The sequence below is a fragment of the Oncorhynchus tshawytscha genome, linkage group LG30 (assembly GCF_018296145.1).
Source record: "Oncorhynchus tshawytscha isolate Ot180627B linkage group LG30, Otsh_v2.0, whole genome shotgun sequence".
NCBI classification, from domain to species: domain Eukaryota; kingdom Metazoa; phylum Chordata; class Actinopteri; order Salmoniformes; family Salmonidae; genus Oncorhynchus; species Oncorhynchus tshawytscha.
The window spans coordinates 20,536,331-20,558,853 of record NC_056458.1 but is presented as its reverse complement, the minus strand read 5'-3'; the positions used below and the strand labels follow the sequence as shown (position 1 = coordinate 20,558,853).

Sequence of the window (22,523 nt, the reverse complement as noted above, 5' to 3'; positions counted from 1 at the left end):
TTGCGCCAACAGTTGTTGCCTTCTCACCAAGCTGCTTGCCTATTGTCCTGTAGCCCATCCCAGCCTTGTGCAGGTCTACAATTATATCCCCGATGTCCTTACACAGCTTTCTGGTCTTGGCCATTGTGGAGAGGTTTGAGTCTGTCTGATTGAGTGTGTGGACAGGTGTCTTTTATACAGGTAACGAGTGGAGAACAGGAGGGATTCCTAAAGAATAACTAACAGGTCTGTGAGAGCCGGAATTCTTACTGGTTGGTAGGTGATTAAATACTTATGTCATGCAATAAATGCAAACTAATTACTTAAAAATCATACAATGTGATTTTCTGGATTTTTGTTTTAGATTCCATCTCACAGTTGAAGTGTACCTATGCTAAAAATTACAGACCTCCACATGCTTTGTAAGTAGGAAAACCTGCAAAATCGGCAGTGTATCAAATACTTGTTCTCCCCACTGTATGTGTAGGCCTATGTTAGCAAATGTTGTATACAAAAATATAGTGAAACATCACACACAATGTATAAACTTATTTCAATTGGAGCAGGACAACCCTGCTGGAGGTCTGCTGGGTGTAGCAGGGTTCTGTTTCAGCCCAGCATTAACACACCAGGATTCAACTTATCAAATCTAAAGAGTTCATAATCAAGTGTGCCATTGCTGGGCTGGAATAAAAGTCTGCTCACCCAGTAGATCAGGGATCAGTGGAGCAAGGTTGGCCACCGCTGGTATGGAGTTTTTTGGTTCACCTGAAATTATGCTTTAGTAATAATAACTTAATAATAATACATGTTACTACTCAATTATCCATTGTTATTTAGACTAAGATGTCTAATCTTTACATACAAGTTCACATGTGTACATTTTGAAGCGATGAAGTGTTGATTCTTTGAAGTGAAGTGAGTGTATGAACTTGTTTTAATTGTTAATCTATTATCAATGTTGATTAACCACATCACAATCCTGCAATAAAGAGGGGAAAGGGTTCTGTCTCTAACGTGTAAGTGTTGTATTCGAAAATTAGTCTAGTTGTACGATCCTTTTTGTCTAGTTGTAAGATCTCCAATCTGTTTTATTTGATTGTCACTCTCAGTATATCAGCTCTGTGAATCCAATCTGCAGCTTATCATATGGCATGCATCAATAAGCCTACAGTATGATGACATTACTGGCCTTATGGGCATCTGAAGCAGAGAATAGCTAAACTCACACATTGTTTACAAGTTAAACTAAACTAAGCTCTCAATTGCAACTGATACCATAACAATAGACAATGTATAGGAGGCCAACCATATGCTGTACATGCCTTTTAAGCACTGACATAATATTCAGTGCCAATCCAATCCTTGTAATTTAGTTACAGTATATGAAAATAAGGAGATGACAATTAGGCTACTGGAGATCAGCATTATAGGTAACATTTAATGAGGTTCATTTAATTTAATTCATTTGAGGCAAAATTGCATTTCCCTTATGGACAGTACATGGTTGCTCTATGTATCACTGACCCTGGATAAGCTAGCAACTGGGCGAACACAGCTAACCGTTCAGATCAATAATATGCTTATTCACATTTTGTTGGCTATATAGTAGCTAGCTAGCTAGCTAGCTAGCTAGTTGACAAGGTTGGCTGACTTTTCTCAAAACTAACCTCATCGTGGCTAGCTACTTGTCCCTCATGCTAGCCTTTACAGCCAAATATCACTTCAGAAAGGTCAAAATATTGATATGGCCAGCATTGTAGACCATTTCTCCCCTGTTGCTGCAGCTTTAACTCATCTCGAAATAACAGTGAAAGGCTGTGAAAACCAGTGTGCTGCAGAAACGTTCTGAAATGTTTTGTCACCAGTGCTTGTTTTGTTGAAAATGTTTAGTCCTCACACACTGTTGCTCCTACAGCACTAATCTGGTGAGCATCTTTGGAGCACCACCCAAACAAGACATTTGATTGGTTTGACGTGTTGCAAGACGTCACATATTTACGGCTCGTTCTGACCCCTCTTTAGAGGACTTCTTCCATTTAGGGAAGCCTAGTTCACGAGGAGCCTATAGAGGCTCAGAAACCAGCTAAATAACAATCTGGCTATAGTCTGACTTATCTACCCTTCTCCTAAAATGATGCACTCTTTCCGCGAGGCTCCATCTAGCCACGCTTAAGCTACACCAATACAATGCTTTTAATCCATGGGGGGGGTGAACGAGAACACACTTCTGGAGAACAGAGGAGTAGAGAAAATCTGACCTGTGGTGTTTTAGGAATGGAGGAAGGCTAATTACTGTTAGTGGTGTAAAGTAAATGAGGCTGAAAGCGAACTCACACTCGTCTCTGCTGTGACCGTTGTTTGAATGCAGTGTCTGGTGGTCTCCTCCAGAAGACTGGCTGTGGCTGCGGTGAAGATGGCCCCTCCTCCCTGTGACCCCCCACAGGGCCCCGAGGCTGCGCCCGTGCTCCAGTAGCCCCAGCTCCTCGGCCGAGTGGCACTCCAGCATACTCGTGGCGTAGTCCGGCAGCCCTCCTGCCCCAATCCCCTGGTTCCAGCGTGGGGTGTAGCGGGGCACCTGGGCATCCGACTGGGGCAGTAGTTTACGGTCTCCATTCTGGCTGTAGCAGAGGAGCTGGTGCTTGCCCCCCAGACGGCCAGGACTCCCGTCTGAGCTGACAGAGTCTTTGTTCTGGGCGTACTGCACAATGCGGCTGATCTTCTGGCTAAGGGCCAGCTTCATGCCCTCGTAGGGACTGTGGGAGACCTTGGAGCAGGACAGCTTCTGGTTGGCAATGAGGTGGTACTTCTCAAAACACTCCCGGTGGCCCCGTAGGGATTTTGTGTGCAGGAGGGTGGCATGAGACACACCTGGAGGGAGTGAGCAATCAGTTAACGAAGACAGTTACATGTTCTGTTTAGCAATCAATGAAATATGTATATCAAAGCATTGGATATATTTCTAGGAAACAGAGGACTAAGAACTGAAATGAGGTACTGTTGGCTTTGCTCTTTTTTCAAATACAAGCCACTAAAGATATATTTTTTGTTGTACATTTTTACCCCCTTTATTGCCCCAATTTCGTGATTACGATCTTGTCTCATTGCTGCAACTCCCCAACGGGCTCGGGAGAGGCGAAGGTCGAGGCCTGCACTCTCCGAAACATGACCTGCCAAGCCGCACTTCTTAACACGGAAGCCAGCTGCACCAATGTATCGGAGGAAACACCGTTCAGCTAACAACCGGAGTCAGCCTGCAGGCACCCGGCCCGCCACAAGGAGTCTCTAGAATGAGATGAGCCAAGTCCCCCTGGCCAAACCCTCTCCTAACCCGGACGACACTGGGCCAATTGTGTGCCACCCTATGTGACTCCCAGTCACGGCCGGTTGTTACACAGCCGGGATCGAACCCCAGGCTGTAGTGATACCACAACACTGCGATCTAGTTTTATTTATTTTATTTCACCTTTATTTAACCAGGTAGGCAAGTTGAGAAAAAGTTCTCATTTACATTTGCGACCTGGCCAAGATAAAGCAAAGCAGTTCGAAACATAACAGAGTTACACATGGAGTAAAACAAACATATAGTCAATAATACAGTAGAGATATAAGTCTATATACACAATGTGAGCAAATGGTGAGAGAAGGGAGGTAAGGGCAACAAAAAAAGGCCATCCATGGTAGCGAAGTAAATACAATATAGCAAGTAAAACACTGGAATGGTAGATTTGCAGTGAAAGAATGTGCAACGTAGAGATAGAAATAATGGGGAGCAAAATAAATAAATAAGTTGGGGGAGAGGTAGTTGTTTGGGCTAAATTATAGAAGGTCTATGTACAGGTGCAGTAATCTGTGAGCTGCTCTGACAGCTGGTGCTTAAAGCTAGTGAGGGGGATAAGTGTTTCTGGTTTCAGAGCTTTTTTCAGTTTGTTCAAGTCACTGGCATCAGAGAACTGGAAGGAGAGGTGGCCAAAGGAAGAATTGGTTATGGGGGTGACCAGAGCGATATACCTGCTGGAGCGCGTGCTACAGGTGGGTGCTGCTATGGTGACCAGCGAGCTGAGATAAGGTGGGACTTTACCTAGCAGGGTCTTGTAGATGACCTGGAGCCAGTGGGTTTGGCGACGACGATGAAGCGAGGGCCAGCCAACAAGAGCATACAGGTCGCAGTGGTGGGTAGTATATGGGGCTTTGGTGACAAAACAGATGGCACTGTGATAGACTGCATCCAATTTATTGAGTAGGGTATTGGAGGCTATTCTGTAAATTACGTCGCCGAAGTCGAGGACTGGTAGGATGGTCAGTTTTACAAGGGTATGTTTGGCATGAGTGAAGGATGCTTTGTTGAAAATAGGAAGCCAATTCTAGATTTAACTTTGGATTGGAGATGTTTGATGTGAGTCTGAAAGGAGAGTCTAACCAGACACCTAGGTATTTGTAGTTGTCCACATATTCTAAGTCAGAACCGTCCAGAGTAGTGATGTTGGACGGGCGGGCAGGTGCAGGCAGCGATCGGTTGAAGAGCATGCATTTCGTTTAACTTGTATTTAAGAGCAATTGGAGGCCATGGAAGGAGAGTTGTATGGCATTGAAGCTCGTTTGGAGGTTAGTTAACACAGAGTCCAAAGAAGGGCCAGATGTATACAGAACGGTGTCGTCTGCGTAGAGGTGGATCAGAGACTCACCAGCAGCAAGAGCGACATCATTGACGTACACAGAGAAGAGAGTTGGTCCAAGAATTGAACCCTGTGGCACCCCCATAGAGACTGCCAGAGGTCCGGACAACAGGCCCTCCGATTTGACACACTGAACTCTGTCTGAGAAGTAGTTGGTGAACCAGGCGAGGCAATCATTTGAGAAACCAAGGCTATAGAGTCTGCCGATGAGGATGTGGTGATCGACAGAGTCGAAAGCCTTGGCCAGGTCAATAAATACGGCTGCACAGTATTGTTTCTTATTGATGGCGGTTAAGATATCGTTTAGGACCTTGAGCGTGGCTGAGGTGCACCCATGACCAGCTCTGAAACCAGATTGCATAGCGGAGAAGGTATGGTGGGATTCAAAATGGTCGGTAATCTGTTTGTTGACTTGGCTTTCAAAGACTTTAGAAAGGCAGGGTAGGATAGATATAGGTCTGTAGCAGTTTGGGTCAAGAGTGTCCCCCCCTTTGAAGAGGATGACCGCAGCTGCTTTCCAATCTTTGGGAATCTCAGACGACACGAAAGAGAGGTTGAACAGGATAGTAATGGGGTTGCAACAACTTCGGCAGATAATTTTAGAAAGGGTCCAGAATGTCTAGCCCGGCTGATTTGTAGGGGTCCAGATTTAGCAGCTCTTTCAGAACATCAGCTGACTGGATTTGGGAGAAGGAGAAATGGGGAAGGCTTGGGTGAGTTGCTGTGGGGTGTGCAGTGCTGTTGACCGAGGTAGGGGTAACCAGGTGGAAAGCATGGCCAGCCATAGAAAAATGCTTCTTGAAATTCTCAATTATAGTGGATTTATCGGTGGTGACAGAGTTTCCTATCCTCAGTGCCGTGGGCAGATGGGAGGAGTTCTTATTCTCCATGGACAGTGTCCCAGAACGTTTTTGAGTTTGTTGCAGGAAGCAAATTTCAGCTTGAAAAAGCTAGCCTTGTGGCTTTTCTAACTGCCTGTGTATATTGGTTTCTAGCTTCCCTGAAAAGTTGCATATCACGAGGGCTGGTCGATGCTAATGCAGAACGCCATAGGATGTTTTTGTGTTGGTTAAGGGTAGTCAGGTCTGGAGAGAACCACAGGCTGTATCTGTTCCTGGTTCTAAATTTATTGAATGGGGCATGCGTATTTAAGATGGTGAGGAAGGCAGACCTGATTCTACTAATTATCTGCTCAACAAGACCTTAACTAGCTGAATCAGATATGCTAAATTAGGGTTGGACCAAAAACCTACAGGACAGTAGATCTCCAGAAAAAGCGTTGGGCAGCCCTGGTCTTGGGGATAGTGGGCTTCTGAACCAGGGAGAGAGCAGAGCTGGGAGAGATTTACCCATCTTAAATGGACAGATGCCCACTAGGCTGAATTTTGTCTCACAATCTACTCAATATCTAAAATGGCTTTTCAAAGATAGGCCAACACTGCATTTTAGGTTCACAGAATTTGTAAAATAAGACCAGAGTCAAGTAGGCTACCATCTTTGCAAAAATAAAAGCTTTGACCCTCCTTTTTAAGGACATTACTTAAATCCTTCTGAAGAATCTCATTGAGTAACTATTTAAGAGAAGTTGCTCTGCTGTGGTGTGTGCACTCCAGAGTGAGGGTATTTGAGTCATAATAACAGAGCCTCCCAGCTTCCTCAGAGGGAGAGGATCACCTGGGATACCACAACATTTCCTAAACTCAGACTGCAAGAGTTTATTCACTCTCTAACCCACTTAACACAGAAGAAATGCAGGAGAATTTACCACATATACCACACCCAAAGTTTTTTTTTAAACTCACCTTAAAGTAACCTGGGGGCAGTGTTGTGGACTGACAATGGTGTAAACACTGAATGCAGTGTGTGAGAACAAGTTAGCAAGCAAGCTAGTGGGTGTGTTTGTACAAGCATTGTCTTCAGTCTTTTTTCTCCTGGCCTACATTTCTATCACGCAGACAGACATGCTGGAACATGAAACTAGGGGATTAGTCAACATCAAGACACAGTGAGAGGCAGTAAAGCGGATGCGCGTTAGGTAGGTTCACCGCAAACACACCTCTAGGAAAGAGAGGAGATATAAAAAGGCATACGGCCACCAAATGACTAGCCTATTGCACTAGGCCTATACAATAACTCTAAATATGCAAACTGAGAATTCAGTCCATATCAGTCATCAGAAAGCATTAGCCTCAACTTTAAGAAAAACATTTTTTTTTTTTAAGTGAGAGCGCAAACTAAATCAGGTCAACATGATCAGGCCATTTCCTGTTGTGTAACATTAATGTCAGGGCCAACAACAGGAAGACATACTTCACTAAAGCCATATCCCAGACAAAGAGGAAGACCTTCAGCCAGCCTAGCCCACTTGCACGCACAGCGAGCAGCTTGGCTGCCTGTAACAAAATAGAGAAAAGCAAACAGGAAAGCATCAAGTTGTTCAACGCCGTAAGATTGAAGACAATAGCTGACTTGCTTGTGTTAAACCAACCCCATGACACACAAGTAGAAAAAAATAAACAAGCATACTGTGTTTAAGAACAATTTGGCCTATACAATCATTCTGTGTGTGTGTGTGTGTGTGTGTGTGTGTGTGTGTACCCTGAGCACTGAGACAGCTCTGTGGTGGATTCGTTTTATATACTTGAGGCTTGGAAAGCTGACCTGGGACAGTGTTGTGTCTGTGTCGCTGGCTACAGAACATTCCTTAAAAACCCAACCTGCTCAGCAGTTACCAGGGTCTCCATAAGCCGCCCAGACAAGAGCAATGCCTTAAGCCCAATCAGATAAATCAGGCATTGACTACTGACGGGTCTGTCCCATTTAAATAAAAAAAATAGTCAAATCACAGGCCCACAACCAGAGCAGTGTACCAGCCCAGAGCTAAGCAGCTTAGCAGCTATGGATATTGGCTAGCAATACTCTTTCTGTCACACAAACACCATTCAGCGGTGAGTAAACGACTCAGAAAGTGGCAGTCAACTCGTCAGGGAAATAAGCAGCAGCATAACACTGCAGCTGATGAGCAACAGGCTTGTGTGAACACAGAACACTGGCCTGTGAATCATCCTTTTGTTAGCTTTAGCACATCTCCGGTTCAATCCGTTTACCTGGCCTTCAGAGACACAAAGCCACAGAGCAGCCTCATCATCCAAGCATTGTGCAAAACATTCACCATGCCGTCAGACTCCTGTTTTGAATGGTGTCTGAGCAAAAGCATAGATAACAGAGGAACGATCAGTGAGTAACTCCTGTTTGGATTGAACGCTGTCTAAGTAAAAGCTAAAAAGGAACCATATTTAGGGCAGGTAAATATTACATGAGGAATGATCTGTCATCATGCTATATGGTGAGTAAGTAACTCCAACCCGAAATGCTACAGCTAATCCCAGAGGCTAAGGAAGCAGAGAGAGACATGATCCATTCAGAATGCAGAATTCTGCGTTTTTACACACTGGATTTATTTATTTATTTTTTCCACAGGAAAAAAAAATGTGTTGCATTCTGAAAAACACAGGTGTACTGACCATGACACTCATTGTTATTATTTAAAGTAGACTCACTGGGATTATCCGAAAAGTTTCATCCAAAACACAGTCTTTGTCTCTGCGGCAGTGCAGGACAGGAGTGTGTGGCGGAAGATATTGTCAGTGGCATTTTCATTGCTAGGTACTGTATGTTTAAACCGCTGGAATTCTGAAGGAAAAAAAAGCTTGAATAATTGGAAAGGCTAGCCAACAAACAATGACAAGTCAATTATCACAACAAAAAAACATAAAAAGTTTCCTTAACACCTCCGCAAATTGAAATGAAAGTGAGGCAGAGTGCGACAGACTGAGACTGTGACCGAGAAAGTGACAGATCGCAGCAACAGAAACAGCTAGGGTAGAAGAGAATGCTGTAGCTAATGCTAATCTCCCACAGAAAAGGAAAAAGTAGTACATGTTTATGTGAGAAGTGTGGGGAAAAAATAATTCCTTCACCATAGGCTGCGCAAACCATTAGAAGTGCATAAAAACGCCGTGCAGATCGACCACAGGGATGCAGTACTGCTTCAGACCGTAAATGTTTTGTTGTAACATTGGAAGAGGCAGAAAAGTAAACAGACGACTCCAAAACTGTATACTTTACAGCAAAAAAGGAAATAGCAGACAGCAAGTTTCCAGTGTTGATAGAGCTACAAAAATAAAAGCGTCTGCCCTGCCATTCAGTCGAGTACCACCTACACTCATCACTTCAGCATTGCGCAAATGCAAAATGCCATCGGTCAAACTAACTGACAAAGGTATTCAGGAAATACAGAGTCCGTAAGTTGGAATAATCAGAGTTAAAATCTGTGACAGTTGCAGTCAAGAAGAAACTTGATGTTTGTGAGGTATGTGCATGAGGGCCAGGTGAAGACTGTTCTTAGCAAATGTAATGATACCGCATGGAGATGCCAAAACAATCACAAATGCTGTCCTAGCAACATTCCAATCAAAGGTTATCGATTTTAAAAAGGTGGTGGAACTGGGCAGCGACAGGTCAAGTGTCATGACTGGAAAAGGCACAGGGGTGGGTCAGAGAATGCGGGAGAGAAATCTGTACCAGCTCAAAGTGCACTGCGGTGCACATCGTGTTGCACTTGTGTCCTCCCACGCATCAAAAGGCACAGAAAATTGCCTGACAGCTTCACAGCAGTAACCCATTTCTTGCTGGATTTGCTTCCAATCGTGGACAAACTGAACCTGTTTTTCATAAATAAAATGTGTCTCTTGCACACATCAAGCCGATGATTGCGACCAGGACCGCCCTACCATATACCTCAGACATGGGCGTGTATGAGCAACAGCTCATAGATGAGACTGCTGCCAACCCCGGTTACTACAAAAGCCACAAACTCCTCTTCAGCGGGGATGGCAAATTGTGCACGCAAAGACTCACACCTGATCCACAGCCTAAATGATAGATTCGCAGAAGATGATCTAAGACATCTCTCTTGCATGGAAAAACTTTTAAACCCTGCCAATCTACCCAACAATGACCGAGACCTTACCCAGCATGTAGCTCCTGAACTCGACTAGTCTATGCAAGATCTACATATATATTCTACCGATGTCCAAACTGTAGTCTGGCTTTTTTAATGGCGGTTTTTGAGCAGTGGCTACTTCCATGCTGAGCGACCTTTCAGGTTATGTCGATATAGGACTCGTTTTACTGTGGATATAGATACTTTTGTACCGGTTTCCTCCAGCATCTTCACAGGGTCCTTTGTTGTTTTTCTGGGATTGATTTGCACTTTTCACACCAAAGTACGTTCATCTCTAGGAGACAGAACGCGTCTCCTTCCTGAGCGGTATGACTGCTACGTGGTCCCATGGTGTTTATACTTGCGTACTATTGTTTGTACAGATGAACGTGGTACCTTCAGGAGTCTGGAAATTGCTCCCAAGGATGAACCAGACTTGGAGGTCTACAAATTTATTTTCCTGAGGTCTTGGCTGATTTCTTTTGATTAACCCATGATGTCAAGCAGAGAGGCACTGAATTTGAAGGTAGGCCTTGAAATATATCCACAGGTACACCTCCAATTGACTCAAATGATGTCAATTTGCCTATCAGAAGCTTCCAAAGCCATGACAATTTTCTGGAATTTTCCAAGCTGTTTAAAGGCACAGTCAACTTAGTGTTTATAAACTTCTGACCCACTGGAATTGTGATAGTGAATTATAAGTGAAATAATCTGTCTGTTAACAATTGCTGGACAAATTACTTGTGTCATGCACAAAGTAGATGTCCTAACCGACTTGCCAAAACTATAGTTTGTTAACAAAAAAAATGTTGGGGGAAAAAAAGAGTGGTTGAAAAATGTGTTTTAATGACTCCAACCTAAGTGTATGTAAACATCCGACTTAAACTGTATGTGGTAGTGGAGTAGGAGCCTGAGGGCCCCAGGAATGGGGATCCATAATACGACAAATATAATAAGGCATATGTCGATAAGAATGTGGTAAAAAATGTGGCTGTTTGAAAGGGAACCATAAACATTTTCCAATTCCTTTTTCAGGCAACACACCGCATATCCTATGTGAATTAGGTATTAGTAACACACTCCCTTGGTCCCTAAGAATCAGACTATGCCCATAATGACAAGCTATAGGTAACTGCTTTCCTTTCTGCATATTGTTTCACTCAACCCTGTTTGTGTCTGTGTGTAGGCCAACATTAGGCAAGGACATTAGATCCTTGACACAGTTTCGGAGTCGTCGGGGTAGGAGGTTGGTAGTGAAAAATGGTGCAGGGGTCATGGTGATATGTCTAAATAGAGCTTGCACGGCTGTCAAGAGAGCTAAACCTGGAGAACAGACAGAACTCACGTGTGTACAGTACACCATACATATTGGTCACACTTTAGTCCTGCTGCTACACTACTGAGTGGTGGAGGGGGAAGATGAGGGACTTTTAACCCGTAGGGGTGAACAGAAACTACTTGTTAATACGGTGAATTAAGCAGTTACCTTTTAAAATTCTGTTGCATTGCCTTCATATAAACTGAGTATGCAAAACATGCTCTTTCCATGAAATAGACTGACCAGGTGAAACTATGAGCCCTTATTGATGTCACTTGTTAAATCCACAGGTTAACCTTTCTGACGCAGGCGTTCCGCTAGCAAACCACCTCGACAACATCCAGTGAAATTGCAGAGCTCCAAACTCAAAATACAGAAATAGTCATAATAAACATTCATAAAAAATACCAGTGTTATACGTCGGCTTAAAGATGAACTTCGTGTTAATCCAGCCGCTTTGTCAGATTTCAGAACGCTTTACGGCGAAAGCATACCATGCGATTACCTGAGGAGAGTGTCCCGCATACAAAATCATGAAAAACATTTTCCAACCAAGTCAGAAATAGCAATAAAATAAATTGCTTACCTTTGAAGATCTTCATCTTTTTGCAATCCCAAAAGGTCTGTTAAACAATGAATGGTCATTTTGTTCGATAAAGTCCTTCTTTATATCCCAAAAAGTTGGCGTGTTTGATTCAGAAATACACCAGTTACAACTCGCCGAACATACCTACAAAGGATCTAATAAGTTACCTGTAAACTTGGTCCAAACATTTCAAATAACGTTTCTAATGCAACCTCAGGTACCCTAAAATGTAAATAATAGATCAAATTTAAGACGGAATAAACCCTTCCCAATACCGGAGAAAAACAGGGTGCACGCTCTCATTCACGAGCACCAAAAGACCTGAGTGACACTTAGAAAGAACACAACTACTTCTTAATTTAAATTTAAAAAAACATTTAACAATTTCTAAAGACTGTTGACATCTAGTGGAATCTGGGTCCTAATAATTTGGCTTCCCCATAGAAAAGCATTGGAAATCCTGGATGGATTGTCCTCGAGGTTGCGCCTGCCAAATCAGTTCTGTTATACTCGCATAGATTATTTTAACAGTTTTAGAAACTTGAGTGTTTTCTATCCAATACTACCATGCATATCCTGGCTTCTGGGCCTGACTTCCAAATACTGCCCCCTATCCCTAAGAAGTTTAAAGAAGGATTTTTAAGCCTTCAGACAATTGAGACATGGATTGTGTTTGTGTGCCATTCAGAGGGTGAATCAGCAGGACAAAATGTTTGGTAGTAGGTGCCAGGGTATGGTAGTAGGTGCCAGGCACACCGGTTTGAGTGTCAAGAACTGTAACGTTGCTGGGTTTTTCACACTCAGTGTTTCAAGAATGGTCCATCACCCAACATGACACAACTGTGGCAAGTAATGGAGTCAACATGGGCCAGCATCCCTGTGGAATGCTTTCAACATCTTGTAGAGTCCATGCCCGGATGAACGGAGGCTGTTCTGAGGGCAAAAGGGGGAGCAACTCAATATTCTTAAGGTGTTCCTGACATTTGGTATACTCAGTGTATATGGCTATATATTTAGGCAGGTCAATCTAGATTGAGTTTAACAGCATATGGTGCAAATTATTAATGAATTAGCCTAAATATTACTGTATTCCCAAAACATAGACCTATTAATGCTTTCATAAAGGCCTTTTGTCCAAAACTGGAATTAGCACTGAAAGCTGTAGATTACTTGACCACTCCAAAATAAATACCCCAAATGCCAAAACTGAAAGCCATTTGTGCTCAGTGGGGGGTGGAATAGTGGCTCTGGGATCAGCTATAGCAAAGTCAGCACGTTTCTCTATCTCCAACACCCCTGTTCAGATCGGCTACACGGAGCTGCCAGGCTGCCACAGCCCTTAACATAATCGGAGCTGTTTGCACCTCGAGGTGAGGAGTTCAGCCACAATGAGCAGGCCGTTTAGACCAGAGAGCAGCACAATGACCCCTAACAGCAGCACAGTGGCAGCTTCAACTTCATCATTCCACTGCATTGTGTCTGACTCAGATCTGCTGAGCCCCTCTTCGTTCTCTGGAATTTCCCCCTGCCCTTTTTCATTCTCATGATGTCAGCTGTGTGAGAGTGTGTAACGTCACTAGCCTCAGCAAAAATTCCATCTCCGTTATGTAACGGAATGAAGTGGAAGGAATGCTGCGGTTTGCCTTGGACCGAATCCTGCTGCTGTTCATCTGAACCGCGGTCTGCTTTCTATGGTCTTCGAGAGAAGACTGAGGTCACATCACACCTGTGTGATAGACAGGAGGACAGGACACATAACAGCCCTCAGGTTAGATAGGGGGACTGAGGTGGTTACGCTGTCTCAAGAGCCTGAGGCCTGTCAGCTCCAGGGAAAAACAATCTCTGGTGTGAAACTGATGTATTCTGACTCAAGAGCATCAGGTTAAATCTTCAAAGAAGATTTAATTGGATGCGTATAGCCGTCTTCTGAAACAGCCCCAAGGGTCGCATTAGAGTTGAAAAATCTGTATTTAGATAATGCAGACCATCAGAAAATCTGTTTTAAACCATTTCACCTGTACTTTAAATTGATAGTGAACCGTGTTTTTTTTTGCTTTAGAGTGATCAGGGGCATGCAACTATAGTTTCCCTTCACAGAAAATACATTAGTGCAACATTCGGCAGAAAACAACATTTCATCAGATGACAACAGAACTGCAATTTGGCTAGCAGCCGCACAAGTAAATTCACTTTTTTTTTTTAATTTTCTTATGTTTAGAAAGAACGCAGCTAGCTATATTTCCTAATGTTTTGCTTGAAGTTAATCTAGCATTTTACCAGAGAAAAGTAAGCTACATTGAGAAATGTACAGGCGAAAAGTAGCTACACATCAGTCAGAGCTAGGGCTCGAAATGAAGGGTGTCCTGTCGTCAAAACAGAATTTGGGACAGTTGAGGGACGATAAGTGGTTCCATACTAAAATGTTTAAACACAAAGACGAGGCTGATGAAACAGATCAAAACATTTAGCTTAAAAGTTGATAAAACTATGATTAACTCACATTACAAGCGCATCAATGTGTTCACTCGTCTCAGCCATGAGTGAATATTACAAAATGCTATTACGGGAGAACATTTCTAAAACGCGCACCCGATGCGAGCAGTTTTTAATAATGCAACAAAGACGGATATACAGCCTAATGGTAGAAACTTACAAAGAGTGAATATCTGAAGATGCAACAATAGGATTGTGCCTTAATGCTTTTGGAAAGTAGAATAATACATTCTGGTTTCAATGGCATATCAGGAAATCTTAAAAGAATTTGCTTTTTTTTATATCTGCTTTTCTATTTTGGCTGTAGGCTATTAAAAAGCAAGAGAAAATAAACTACGTAAAACATCCAGGTTTCAAACAATGATATGGCTGACTAGACATCACATATGTAATTATTTATGTTATGGAAATGTATAATATTAGAATATCATTCCAATGTTGGAAAAATAGGCCTATTAGAATGCACATTTTACTATCTCCCAGTCTGTGTGTGAGCGGAGGTTGCGTGTGCCTGGAGTTGCTGTGATATTTGCATTGTCTGTAAGCTATGGCTAGTTACTATGGTATTCTAGAGAATATGGTAATCTCTCCCTGGCCACGAACCAAATGCACACTGTAAAATGTGTAAATTATTTTGGCCTCCCGCTGCAACACTGCCTGGCTGGGGCTGTGCGTGCGCACTTGAAGAGCTGAGTGACAGAACTTTTATGCCTTCTAAAAATGTAGTTAAATTTACTTTTAACAAAAGTCAACTGAAGTGAGACTGTTTTGTTCACAAGCTAGGTTGTTTTTTTAATGTTTGAGTTTCAACTGCTAGGGAAGAGAAGCAACGTGGATACTAGTCAGACTCAATCTCACAGGCACAAACATGACTTGTTTCCACGCTAACCTCCCAATTTTTGTCTCATCTGTGATATTTTGGTTAAAAGACCCCGGTCACAAAAAAATGAAATTAAACAATATACCACATTACGTCTTACTTGTAATTAGGGATGCACAATATATTGGTGAACATATCGGAATCGGACGATATTAGCCAAAAATGTGTAGGTACATGACGTAATGACGTCACGTAGCATTCCTAACCTAGCCCACAATGTCTGCTGTGTGGATCGAGCAGTCAACAAGTCGAGCAGTCATTTGAAAGAGTAAGAAAATTTCAGCGAGACAACTCAAAAGGGTAAAGCCAAGATAACGGAATTCATTGCCCTTGACAATCAACCGTTCTCTGTCGTGGGTGATGTTGGCTTTCATCGACTGGTCGAGCACCGGTACGCACTAACCAAGTACGCTATTGTTCAGATGTTGCCCTACTGGAGTTACACAGTAATAGCGTCACTGCTATTAACTTCTTTGCGATAGGGGGCAGCATTTTCACTTTTGGATGAATAGCATGCCCAGAGTGAACTGCCTCCTACGCAGTCCCAGATGCTAATTTATGCATATTATTATTAGTATTGGATAGAAAACACTGACGTTTCTAAAACTGTTTGAATGATGTCTGAGTATAAACAGAACTTTATATGGCAGGCAAAAACCAGAGAAAAAAATCCAAACAGGAAGTGGGAAATCTAAGGTGTGTAGTTTTTGAACTCACCCCTATCGAATACACAGTGGGATATGGGTTATTTTGCACTTCCTAAGGCTTCCACTAGATGTCAACTGTCTTTAGAACGTTGTTTCAGGCTTCTCGTGTGAAGGGGGGCCGGATGGGAAATGTTTGACTAAGGGGCCTGCCAGCAATCTCGTTCTCAGTCATGTGTATTTCACATGAGAGGTATCTCATTACATTGCTTTTTTACAGACAATGGAATTCTCCGGTTGGAACATGATTGAACATTTATGATAAAAACATCCTAAAGATTGATTCTATACTTAGTTTGACAAGTTTCTTCGACCTGTAATATAACTTTAACTTTTTGTCCGACTGGAGCTGAACGCAATTTTGGATTTGTTTACCAAACGCCCTAACAAACGACGATATTTGGACATAAATTGACAAATGATGGACATTATCAAACAAAACAAGCATTTATTGTGGAACTGCAATTCCCTGGGAGTGCATTTTGATGAAGATTATTTAAAAGGTAAGTGAATATTTAATGCTATTTATGACTAATGTTGACTACCCAACATGGCGGATATTTCTCTGGCTGTTTTGGGGTCTGAGCGCCGTTCTCAGATTATGCGTTTTCCGTAATTATTATTATTTTTTTAATCTGACACAGCGGTTGCATTAAGGAGAAGTGTATCTAAAGTTCCATGCATAACACTTGAATTTATCAACATTTATAATGAGTATTTCTGTGAATTCATGTGGCTCTGCAATTTCACTGCATGTTTTGGAACTACTGAACACGCCAATGTAAAATACGATTTTTGGATATAAATATGAACTTCACCGAACAAAACATACATATATTGTAACATGAAGTCCTATGAGTGTCATCTGATGAAGATCAAAGGTTAGTGATTCATTTTCTCTCTATTTGTGCTTTTTGTGACTCCTCTTTGGCTGGAAAATGGCTGGGTTTTTCTGTGAGTTGGTGGTGACCTAACAATCGTTTGTGGAGCTTTCACTGTAAAGCATTTTTGAAATCAGACACTGGCTGGATTAAAGAGAATTGTATCTTTAAAATGGTGCCTAATACTTGTATGTTTGAGAAATTTGATTTATGAGATTTGTATTTGGCGCACTAATTTCATTGGCTGTTGGCGAGGGGTTCCGCCTGCTAGCGGTTAACTTCATGGCATACATATGTCATGACGTTGGCCTGGAGGTAGGTTTATGACAGTCATAAATACCCCCTCCCCCCTTTTTCCTCCCTCTACCCTACTGATGTGACATTTGAAAATCCCTTGGTTAACAGAGATTCTGGAAACATCAGAAGGTGGAGGGAAATGAACTATATTCTGGTAATCTGACCAATTGAACATATGCGGTGGTACTTAATGAATATGATGTCAGTTCGGTTGTCATCTAAAACATTCTCATCAATGATAGGATGACAAACTCTACAGTGGATAGTCTGCACAGTGTAGTTATCCGATTCACATGGAATTGTGGTTCAATTTAAATGCTTGAATATAAAATTATTGGTGAAGAGCTGAAATGTCATTTTAGCTTCCAAATGAGAGATTTGGGTTTTCATAAGGTTAGGGCTCTGCTCAATCAGTGGCCCGCCCCTGTGAAGAGACATGGTTTATAAAACTTTTCAAACACACCCTTCTCGCTCCACTATATAAAGCCTTGACGAAAATGTAACCTCCTGTTCCAAGTACGTGAGGTCTGCAGCCTCTGCGTTAAAAGGACCAACATGTCAACTACAGAACTAAGCCAACCACAGCGTGAGCTTTGGTTGCGAATGGTATGAACTTAGAACTCTTATTCACTACAGAAGTGATACCTCCTAGCCGTTGAGTTAACAGCAGCTGCAAACGCGGGCTAGGAAAGAACAGACAGAGTATCCCGTCTACCACACAACGACGTTACTACAACGTATCCAATTGACCACCGGAGACATTCTTCAAAGGACAGAGGACTCGGTTTGGCAACACGACCTTCCATCTACCACCAACCTACCGAAGCGCAGCTCAGAGTAAATATTTATTGCATTTTTGGTGGTAATTTAGAATGCATAAGATACAGTATTTACGATAGAACAGCTTCTCCCTTTGTCCCTCAGTCATCCCACTCTTTCACTCAAACCCAGCCCCTTTTCTTGTGTGTAACCAGCTGTCATATCTGTTCCGCCCGCTAGGGACGTGTTCCTTTATGACACTATTTGTAATCAAGGTATAATTCATTGTGTATATGTAATTCTGTGTGATTAGTTAGGTATTTAGTAAATAAATAAACCCAATTTTGTATTGCTGATTCAACTTGTTAGCCAGGGTTCGTGAAGATAACCAAGAATTTAAAACTTTCAGATGAGACTGAATTAAAAGATGACGATTAATATTGACTGCTATTGATGTAAAATATTACTAGGTCTTTAAGAATTTATTTGGAAGATAACAGCTCTATAAATATTATTTTGTGGTGCTCGACTCGTTAATTACATTTACATGATTATCACAATCAGATAATATTAATTATGGAGAAAGGATTTTATAGAATAGCATGTCATAGCCAGACATGACACATACTAAGGAACGTCCGGGTTTTTGCGTGTCAAAAAAAATACAGTAGCACCGTCAAAGCTGTAGAAAAAGTCTGCAAACAAGCAAACACCGGCTACAAACTATGTGCTTACAATACTGCGTTGGTAAATAAAGCATCATTTGTTCGCCAGCAACTTCTGGGGTAGCTAGCTTTAGCTTGGTACCTAGCTAACACCAATACAACCAGCCTGAAAACAATGACCTGTAGAACCTGCAGTCATTTTCATTATTCTTAGCAATGATTTAGGAATCCTTGTGAGTAAGTATTAGCTTGGTTGCCACTTGTTGTTCGCCTATTGAAATTGAACTTCAATTCATGAAAATAAATAGCTAGCCAGCTACTTAACCCTGTTGCCCAAAGCTAATGTTATCAGCAGCCAGCTAGCTTCTTCTGGCTAGTGAGGCTCGACCGGACCGGGTTGTGTGTTTGCCTTCAAAATAAAAGTATGTAATTGACAGTGATGAAAATGAATACAAATAGTAGAATTATGCCATACTTTTATTTTGAAGGCTAACAGCAAAGTCCACTATTGTGGCTAATCCTTATTGTGGCTAATCCTTATTTGGCTAGCTTCACAGATGGGCCCAACCATCATTAAGCAAATAAGAACCATCTTTTAACTTCGATATAGGGGGCGCTCTTAATTTTTGGATAAAAAAAAAAACATTCCCGTTTTAAACGAGATATTTTGTCACGAAAAGATGCTCGACTATGCATATAATTGACACCTTTGGAAAGAAAACACTGACGTTTCCAAAACTGCAAAGATATTATCTGTGAGTGCCACAGAACTCATGCTACAGGCAAAACCAAGATGAAATTTCAAACAGGAAATGCCCCAGATTTTGAAGGCGCTGTGTTCCAATGTCTCCTTATATGGCTATGAATGCGCTTACACTTTCTGTCATTTCCCCAATGTGTCTGCAGCATTGTGACGTATTTGTAGGCATATCATTGGAAGATTGACCATTTTACACTACATCTACCAGGTGCTCGCTTGGTGTCCTCCGTCGCAATTATTGACTAATCTCCAGCTGCGTGTATTTTTCCATTTGCTTCCGAGGAGAAACCAAACTGCCACGAATGATTTATCGTCGAATAGATATGTGAAAAACACCTTGAGGATTGATTCTAAACAACGTTTGCCATGTTTCTGTCGATATTATGGCGTTAATTTTGAAAAAAGTCTGGCGTTGTAATGACTGAATTTTCGGGGGGTTTTCTTAGCCAAACGTGATGAACAAAACGGAGCGATTTCTCCTACACAAATAATCTTTTTGGAAAAACTGAACATTTGCCATCTGAGAGTCTCCTCATTGAAAACATCCGAAGTTCTTCAAAAGGTAAATGATTTTATTTGAATGCTTTTGTTTTTGTGAAAATGTTGCCTGCTGAATGCTAGGCTTAATGCTATGCTAGCTATCAATACTCTTACACAAATGCTTGTGTAGCTATGGTTGAAAAGCATATTTTGAAAATCTGAGATGACAGTGTTGTTAACAAAAGGCTAAGCTTGTGAGTGAATATATTTCTTTCATTTAATTTGCGATTTTCATTAATAGTTAACGTTGCATTATGGTAATGAGCTTGAGGCTATGATTACGCTCCCGGATACGGGATTGCTCGACGCAAGAAGTTAAATTAGGATTATTTTAGATGACACCTAGCTAGATAGTTAGCTAGCTAACTTTAGTTACTAAAACAGATTGTGTCGTTTTGCTATGTTTTTGGGGAAGAACATTGTTTGCATCCATGAGCTAGCTAGCTTTATTTTATGACCAGCACTGTTGGTGCGTGAGAAAACTTTACCAGTATCATAGCACACGTGTCGATGAATTGTTGTGGCATATGAAATACGAGTGATAGTGTAACCAATGTGTAATAATTACGTTTACAAATTTTATGAACGCGTTAAATTATGTGACGTGCAGTCATATTTAGGTCCTGATTGGTCAAATAGTGTTATTTGATGTGAATCTTTGTTGACAAGCAAGGACCCACGTGTCCTTTGGACACTGTTAACTAACCTCCAGATGAGCTTCAATGCCATACAACATTCCTTCTGTGGCCTCCAACTGCTCTTAAATGCAAGCTCTTCAACCGAGCTCATACCTGCCCGCCCACCCAGCATCACTACTCTGGGCGATTCTGACTTAGGTATTTGTAATTGTCCACATATTCTAGGTGTCGGGTTAGATCGTAAACTCTCCTTCCAGACTCACATTAAGCATCTCCAATCCAAAATTACATCTAGAATCAGCTTCCTATTTCGCACCAAAGCATCCTTCACTCATTCTGCCAAACACACCCTCGTAAAACTGACTCTCCTACCGATCCTGGACTTCGGCAATGTCATTTACAAAATAACCTCTACTCTACTCAATAAATTGGATGCAGTCTATCACAGTGCCATCCGTTTTGTCACCAAAGCCCCATATACTACCCACCATGGCTGGCCCTTGCATCATATTCATCGCCAAACCCACTGGCACCAGGTCATCTAAGTCTCTGCTAGGTAATGCCCAGTCTTATCTCAGCTCACTGGTCACCATAGCAGCACCCACCCGTAGCACATGCTCCAGTAGGTATATTTCACCGGTCACTCCCAAAGCAAATTCTTCCTTCGGCCGCCTTTCCTTCCAGTTCTCTGCTGCCAATGACTGGAACGAACTGCAATTTTTTTTTTACAAAAATATATATTTTTTTAAATCACTGAGGCTGGTGACTCATATCTCCCTCACTAGTTTTAAGCACCAGCTGTCAGAGCAGCTCATAGATCACTGCACCTGTACATAGCCCATCTGTAATTAGCCCATCCAACTACCTCATCCCCATACTGTTATCCATTTTATTTATTTAGCTCCTTTGCACCCCAGTATCTCTACTTGCACATTTATCTTCTGCACATCTATCACTCCGGTATTTAATTGCTATATTGTAATTATTTCGCCACTATGGCCTATTTATTGCCTTACCTCGTTATCCTACCTCATTTGCACACACTGTATACAAACTTTTTCTATTGTATTATTGACTGTTTGTTTATTCCATGTGTAACTCTGTTGTTTGTGTTGCACTGCTTTGCGTCATCTTGGCCAGGTCGCAGTTGTAAATGAGAACTTGTTCTCAACTGGCTTACCTGGTTAAATAAAAACATGTCGTTCCATAGAAAACCTGTTTGAGAATGAAACGACTGAACAAATTAAAACAGCACAGCAAGTAAGTGAAAGAAATGTCAAACTTTTTATTTAATTTAACTAGGCAAGTCAGATAAGAACACATTTTTATTTACCATGACGGCCTGCCCCGGCCAAACCTGGACTACACTGAGCCAATTGTGCACCACCCTATGTGACTCCCAATCACGGCCGTTTGTGATACAGCCTGGAATCTAACCAGGGTCTGTAGTGACGCTTCTAGCACTGAGATACATGCCTTAGACCGCTGCAGTTTATTCAGTAACCAGTTCACAATAACATTGTTCTCTCTTAAATATGTTGTATACATATGGTTGACATGTTCAATTAATAAATTATAATTATTAATAATGTAATGGATGTTTGTCTGTTTTAATTTTTGGGACAGTTCAAGTTCAGTTGAAATTGCACTTCTGGACAGTGTGGCAAAAAAGTTAGTCGCGACCCCTGGTCAGAGCACTGTCTGCTGATAAAATGCCCGTTTGTGAATTCTCATCCGAGTAGAGAAGTGCAACTGAAGCACAAAAGGGATGCTGTGGTGAACAACACTCAAGAGGTGCAAAAGCACAATTCAAAAAACAAATGTCCCCTAAACTCAAATATAAAAAGGCAAAACATCAGTTTGGCTTGGACAGAGACCACAAAACATAGGCTAGGCTAATAGCCAACCATAATTACTTTAAAAACAACCCTCTCTCTCCCACAGAGAAACATCAAACTTTAAAGCCTGTTTGGCCTTCAGGAGTATGTTGTGGTGTGGGGGTGTGAGTGAAGGACTGCAATAACAGTCACAATCCAATGTTTGCACTGTGGTGATACTCTGGGCCCTGCAGACACCAAAATCCCCACACACAGCTGGTGTAGGAGGAAACAGGGAGAGGAAAGAAATAACCAGCTAATGCTGCAGTAGCGGTGTAAAAATAGCCACTACTATTACTGCTGTAGCTCCTGACAGCTAGAAGCACATGGACACACAAACACACTATACATCGGGTTAGAGCCACGTAGGGAAGTTTTTTCCCCCATCGATAGCTAGGATACGGGCCGGGCATTATTTTCAAGAATGACTAAATTGATCAAAAACATTGAGGCAGAGCCACT

General features: G+C 41.9%; 1 protein-coding gene across 1 annotated transcript in view; it reads right to left on the bottom strand.

Moving 5' to 3' along the window:
- Positions 1-22,523, bottom strand: part of LOC112233387 (protein EURL homolog) — a 62,021-nt gene that overhangs the window by 17,003 nt on the left and 22,495 nt on the right. Inside the window, exon 3 of the mRNA XM_024400976.2 lies at positions 2,317-2,850. Coding sequence (XP_024256744.1) covers positions 2,317-2,850 — 534 coding nt within the window. The remainder of the gene's footprint in view (positions 1-2,316; positions 2,851-22,523) is intronic.